Raw genomic sequence first — 7,040 nt, 5'->3', positions numbered from 1 at the left:
ACGGCATGTCCTCCGTGACAAATCACAACAACATGAGAATGCTTTTAATGCGAAATGGATTCTCGATTACTTTTTTTTTTTTTTCATTTGAGGAATGTCAACCAAGTCAAAAAATTTAAATAATTTAATCTGTAAATAAGTATCCTTCTATGCTTCCCATACACTTATAGCAGATAATACTTTTGTTGCGAAGGTTTAGTAGGTGACACAAGCAACGTATGTGAATCACATGGTTGGTCAATCAGAAAAAGCAGGTCACTTTGCGGATCCAATGTCAACGCAAGGAATTTCACAATCAGTTGAAATTCTGATTGCTGCTTTGATCGATCAAATTTTGATTTTTTTTTTCCTACGATTTCGTTCGTTTGAGTAAGATTTGATGTTAAACTAATTGACGTTAAAGTAATTGCTTGTTTTTATTCTTCATCAGAAGTTATTAATTCAACCAGAGAAAATAATTTCGAATCACACTATGGCACTCTTCTGTAGTCGGGTCAGTTTTCAATGTGAACGCGTCTATTCCTTCTTTCAACTTGATTACCACCTGTTGTAATTCAGTCGTAAACTGATCAACCCGGACGTCAACCATGTCAGCTTCTACTCGAACCATCGAGCTAATGCTTCACATAACCCCCGCACCGTGCCAGCACCATCGCCAAAGAGATTCAAACGCTGCAAACGCTTCATCCCTCTTGCGGTGAAGCAGTCAACGCGTCCAACTGTTGCATTATTTGCCTCATGCTCGTCTCCATTCGATCCAATCGGTGCAGCAGCGTTTGTTCGCCAAAGTGCAGCGATGGGTCGTCTTCGCCCAGCATCCTACGGAGTTGGTACATTTCATGCTGCAGTCGCTGCCGGAAGGCGGGATCATCGGCGAATGGGTGTGCTGCTTGGGCGAAAATTTCCTCGTTCGGTACGCGAGCCAGCACCAGCAGAAGGCGTTGAATCACGGGGAAACGGGTTGCCGGTCGTTGGTCGATGAAGGTCGAATGGTGCGGAAGGCGCGGAATGACGGTGGGCTGCAAATGGAAGCCATGAATGTCAGTTAATGGGTTTGTTATGATAATTGAATTATTTGATAAGGATATGCATCACTATTCTAATGCCATTTAATGGTGAGGCAGCGAAAAAGTTTTTCCAAATAGTGGAATTGCCACCGGTCACTGTAAATACCAAATATGTACACCGTAGTTTGAACATCTAAAATCACAATTAAACGGCACTCATATAGAACTTGTTTAACTGGTAACCCCACACTGGTGATTAACGCCATTGGGCACCTCTGTAAGCGTGCCAGTTAAACAAAATCTAAATGAGCGACGTGTAATTGTGATTTTCGCTATCCAAACTAACGGGATTCTACGGTACATGTATGGATACGATATTGTATACAAGCAATAATTTTTTTACGGCGGTCTTAATTTCATTTTTTTTATGATTTGCATTTCAAACCAAGTTTGATGAAACTGGTGTCTTTACAATAGAAAAATGAAATAAGATAAAATTTATTTAAATTTAATGTGGGGTATGGTGGGCCAAGATGGGTCACGGGGCAAAATGATTCATCCATCTAATGTATTAATTTTATTGATTGTCAACCTAGACAGGCTTAATTTAGCCCCAATGCTGGTTTGAAAAAGCAAACCATCATTGGGGTTACATTGAATTGAAGAAATTAAGACCGCGTTACAAAAGAAGGGTTTGGAGTAATGTGTTCACCCAAAACAACTCACCGTTGTCGGCTGAGGCTGAGGCTGAGGTTGAGGAGGTGGGCTGGGATGCCAGATACGCCGAGGAGCAGAGTGCAGATCCGTTGCTGCATGGCTGGGCTCCAGCGTATTTTCGAGGTCTTCCAGTTCATCCGCCGAGTCCCGTACGAATTCCCACAAAGTTTTCACCAACTGCAGCATTCGGCCTTTGATAGCAGTCTGGATCTCGGGACTGCTGTTGCGAGTCGTGTTTATCAACGAAACGAGCAAAGCCGTTGCCGATTGACACAACAACAGATAGAGCTCCAATTTTTTCGCTTCACGATCCATTTTAAATTTTGAAGTTGTACGAGTAATTTATTGCGAATTCGATCGAAACAGATTTCTACACAATAAAATTTGTATCTGTCAAATAAAAAACCGCGGCCTGCTGCTGATTTGAATGTTCCGTTTTAGTTCGATTCTGAGTGAGCCTCTCAGATGGATTATTTAGACTGTTTAGTAGTCATTTTGCCGTAACAGATCAGATCCGGAAGCATTGTACGTGGCTCTTAACGGTTTTCGTAATCCGGAGGAAGCTTCCATCCGGCTTGGTGATATTGATGGTTTTCCTTACAGCTTATCGGCTGTAAGTCGATCGGTCTCGCGGAATGTCCTTGTGCATATCCTATACCTTGACCTTCATTTTTGCATTGAATGTGTTTAAACCAGATCTCGTGGGGGTATTTTGGTATGCGATAATCTAATCTAATATAATCTAATACAAACGCAGCCAGTACGAGAAAGCATCCTGGAAAATGATTAGGTTAGATGAGGTCTAATCATTTTTTCTTTTTCATGTTTTTGCCTGTAGACTTGGAGACATACTTCAAGTCTCCGCGTACATCGTACGGGTTAGGCAAAAGATGTGCGTCTATCTTTAAAATACTGTCGCATTAATGGCCCTTCGCTCATTTTCAACTTCTATTCAATTTTCATACTGCCGTACTCTAACGGAACTATCTACCTACCCTCTCCTAAAATATCATTCTCTAGCTAATAAATTATCACACTAAAGCTTCATGTTAGCATTTCCAACCAACTCTTGTCTAATTGATGTTTACAGCCTGGGGGCAAGACAGCTGCACAATTTGAGTTACTCATATTTCCTCAAAAATGTTATTATTATTATTTAGCTTTATTTAGTTCCTCAAAAATGAACAAAGTAGTCTCGATTTTCTGATCAAAGAAATATCGTATGACAGCATATTTCGTTAGCCGGAGCCGGTGGTGTAGTGGTAAGCGTGACTGCTTTCTAACGCCCCAATGGGTCTGGGTTCAATCCCAGCCGAGGTTAGTTGGATTTTTCTGAGGCATAAAAATCTCTGGTCACGTCTTCCTTCGGAAGGGAAGTAAATCCGTTGGTCCCGGCCCATGTGTGTTGTGAATGGGTGCGATATCCTACGCAGGTGTGGAAGCTGCCTTCTTGCACATTCGATTGTCGTCAATGGATGGCAATCGATGTCCGTCGGTGATTGGCACTAGATTGCGGAACAGAGACCGACGTTAAATAAAGGAAAGAAGAGCATATTTCGTTTGAAGCACATTTGACAGATCGAATCGCTTGTTTTAACAAATCGAATTGTGGACAAACGAAATGCTACTGTGGTGGTTTGACTGCACGACGGTTTTACGGGGCTTGGATGCCTTTCAGACGCCTTCCCTCGTTGCACTATGGGCAAAAATGGGTCCAAAATTACCCAAAATTCAATATTTCAGTAGCACGCTGAATTCCGATCGATTGCACGTGGTCCCATAGACCAGAGAGCCTTGTAATTATGTGTTTTGGACCATTTTACCCCATTTTCACCTACTTTTTGGAGGAAATGTTTTTTCACAGCTCTATTTTTCGTAAAACATAAGCACTTTATGCCTGGTTTTAGAATACTATGTCTTTAAACAACAGTTCATGAGATATTAGGGGAATTCGGGGTACACTTTATAGGGGAGTAAGGGGTACAAGCGAACCCTCGCTAAATTTATTTTAATTCATAAAAATGTTGAACGATGCTATTGTTTGAATGACCCCAAAGGTTGCATGCAATAATAAGATTTTTTTTCGAACTTTTAAGGTTAATTGGGGTTAAATAAGTTTTAATTTACTGTTATCTGTTTTAAAAGAGTTTTCACTTTTTTTGTCTGTATACATCAAAACGATATAGTGGTTCTCAGAATTTTGTAAAAATTGGTAGTTTTGTTCCTTATCGCAACATATCAGACCCATATTTTATATTTTGTCATTAGGGTGACTATTTATATATTAGGGCGGTAAAAAAAAATTTTTTTTCGATAATTTTCAAAAATTTATAACTTTTGAACTGTTTGGCCGAAGGCGGAGCTCAAAATACCAAATGAAAGTTAATTAATTTTTTTTTTCAGAAAAAAATATTATGATATTTAAAAAAATTGATTTTGTATTAAAAAACATTGATTATATTTTCACATTGACCCCTTACTCCCCTATACAGTGTGCCCCGTATTCCCCTAATATCCCATGAACTGTTGTTTAAAGACATGGTATTCTAAAACCATGCATAAAGTGCTTATGTTTTACGAAAAATAGAGCTGTGAAAAAACATTTCCTCCAAAACGTAGATGAAAATGGGGTAAAATGGTCCAAAACACATACCTACAAGGCTCTCTGGTCTATGGGACCACGTGCAATCGATTCCCCGGACAATTTCCCTTCGGAAAAGTCATTTTTCATGGCCGGAATTCAGCGTGCTGTTTAGATATTGAATTTTGGGTAATTTTGGACCCATTTTTGCTCATAGTGCGTTGATGAGGATTGACACGGCCTAGGACGATACAGGATTGACTGGAGTGACCCGTTCCAAATGGGGAATGCTCCTTTTCGGTTAGCTGAGGTAGAACCTGAGCTTGAAACTTCGTTCGTGGTCAATAGAATTGGTCCTTGACTGATGATTGTGGTATATTAGCTGCTGATTCTAGGCCAGATTAGGTCAGCTCTGGCCAGCTTCGCCAGCGGAAGCAAACCACTTTTTCAACTTTAGCGCTTTGCCAGCAATCGTAAATGTATCATTGAAAAATCGTTGCCAGATGTATTGCCTCTAGCAATGAATTAAAACAAGCAATTGTGAAGTTTGACTGGATGTATTTAATGGTGAATAAATATCAGAAACTGAATAAATTAAAAAAAAAGAACATTTTAGGCATTTTAGCGGTCCAATTAAAAAAATTACAGAAGATTGAATTCAACGCTAACAGGAGAGATGGTAGCAGTGCCACAAACTATATTGCTCTAAGAATTGAATTTATTGAATTAATTTAGCCTAATCCGAACCTATCGAACCACCCCAAAAGTCCCTACACAGAAATTCCAAGAAAGCACGTCAACTAACTTTGCTTGACAGCATCGGTTTCAACGTAATTTTCAATATAACAATCAGGTTACTCAGAGTTACTCAAAATTAACTTCGGTTTTACGCATGATCGATAGCTGTCTTGCCCCCAGCTTACAGCATATCTGAGATATGATATAAACATCAATACGGCCAGGCCTATTGCGTTGTTTTTGCCGCAAAGATGATTCTTGGAAATGAATGGGAACATTTCTTGAATCTACAGGGGTGGAAGGATGCGTGGACATACCGTACCAAACGCTCCGAGTTACTATGTGTAGTTGTGTGTAATGTGTAAATATTTGTACATTATTTAAGAATCATAAAATAATCCAATGGAAGGATCTTACCGAATTTTCTCCTATGTTGGTAATGATTCTTTGCACGCACGCACGTACTCATGACTATAAACTGCCCAAGTAACCATAGGCACAGCTGGACTATATCAGTGTTTGTATGTTCTTATGAGGCCTGCATATAGCCAAAAAGGCGAAATAACGTGCCTATGGTTGCTTGGGTGAACATCAAATGATAGATTCCTCTTTAGTAGTAAAATTATGTTTATTTCTGTTGATTATGGTAGTACATTGATTTATCATTTTAATTGATTAGCCTACTTGGCTCTTCAGCTTTGTTTAATTTGATATTCTAATTTAATATTTGCGTTTTTCAACTAGTTTACAGGATATCCCTTTGGGGATGTGTTTTATTTGAATTGAAAAAAGTGATAACCTACCTAACTACGAGTATAACTTAACCTAACGTGCTAGATCACGTATGATCTGATGATTTGATCTCAGACGGGTGTCTCTGAACCTTTCCAGGATGAATACTCTCCGTTCTTCTAATGTCTGAATTCCAGCCAGGAGGTGGATCTCAGAATTTCTAGTCTGCGGGGGACTGTTTAGGACCATCCTAAGGATCTTGTTCTGGATCCTTTGGAGTTTAAGGTGATGGCATTTTGCGCAACTCTCCCAGATTGGCATACCGTACTCGATTACAGGAAGGATGATTTGTTTGTAGACAGCAAGCTTATTTTTCAGGGACAGGATTAACTTCCTGTTGATGAGTGGATACAACGATCTTATCAAGATGTTGCACTTCGTTTTTGGTTTTTCAACGTGCTCTCTGAAAAGAAGCTTGCTGTCTAGTGTTAGCCCGAGGTACACGACCTCTTTGGACCATTCCACCACTGTGCCGTTCAGGAAGATCTTGTTATTCTCCGACGGAACAAGTCTAGGAGATTTAGAGTGTGGAAAGATAATGACCTGGGTCTTTGCCGCGTTGTTACGGATCTTCCAGCTGTTGAAATATTCAGACAGGACGTCCAGGCCTTTCTGAAGTTTGGCAGTCAGAGCTCCGATGACCCTACCCTTGTAGACGATGGATGTGTCATCTGCGAACAGAGACAACCATCCACCATCAGGGAGAGCCGGCATATCGGAGGTGAACAGGTTGAATAGGATGGGGCCAAGGATGCTTCTTTGTGGAACCCCCGCACCGATGTTGAAAGCATCCGATGTGATGCCATTCAGAGAGACTCGGAACGTCCTGTTTGATAGATAGTTGTTTATGATCTTCACTAGGAAGATTGGAAGACCGTACTGCTGCAATTTGAACGCCAGACATTGTCGAACGCTTTTTCAACGTCCAACAACGCCATGGCAGATGTTTTCGAAACAGACTTGTTCCGTCTGAGAATGTTTGTTACTCGAGTCAGCTGGTGGACGATCTTTCCGAAAACCAAACTGTTCCTCGAGTAACAAGTTGTTTTCATCGGCAGATGTTAGGAGACGAGGGTACAGTGCTCTTTCGAACAGTTATGATAACCCTGAGAGAAGGCTGATTGGTCGATAACGTGAAGGAGAGGACGGATCCTTCCCAGGTTTCCGGATGGGTATGATTTTAGCTGACTTCCAACACGAGGGGA

At 40.6% G+C, this 7,040-nt stretch overlaps 1 protein-coding gene across 1 annotated transcript; it reads right to left on the bottom strand.

The window, feature by feature from the left end:
* Window positions 1-683: 683 nt before the first annotated feature.
* On the bottom strand, window positions 684-2,071 carry LOC135713038 (uncharacterized). Its single transcript, XM_065236113.1, has 2 exons — window positions 1,734-2,071; window positions 684-1,019 (listed from the first exon to the last, which is right to left on the bottom strand). Exons 1-2 carry the CDS (start codon window positions 2,037-2,039, stop codon window positions 684-686), a joined length of 642 nt encoding a protein of 213 aa, XP_065092185.1. The 5' UTR covers window positions 2,040-2,071.
* Window positions 2,072-7,040: the final 4,969 nt, after the last annotated feature.

Source organism: Ochlerotatus camptorhynchus, unplaced genomic scaffold (assembly GCF_037179485.1).
Source record: "Ochlerotatus camptorhynchus isolate MF236.1 unplaced genomic scaffold, CSIRO-AGI_Acam_v1.1 ptg000530l, whole genome shotgun sequence".
In the NCBI taxonomy this organism is placed as follows: domain Eukaryota; kingdom Metazoa; phylum Arthropoda; class Insecta; order Diptera; family Culicidae; genus Ochlerotatus; species Ochlerotatus camptorhynchus.
Note: the sequence above shows the minus strand (reverse complement) of the source record. Positions and strands in the feature narration are given on the sequence as shown.

Bases quoted from the DNA above. Each gene is read 5' to 3' on its own strand.
- LOC135713038 (XM_065236113.1), bottom strand. From the start codon at position 2,039: ATGGATCGTGAAGCGAAAAAATTGGAGCTCTATCTGTTGTTGTGTCAA. The intron at 1,020-1,733 runs GTGAGTTGTTTT...TTCCATTTGCAG, and splicing joins CTCAGCCTCAGCCGACAACG to CCCACCGTCATTCCGCGCCT.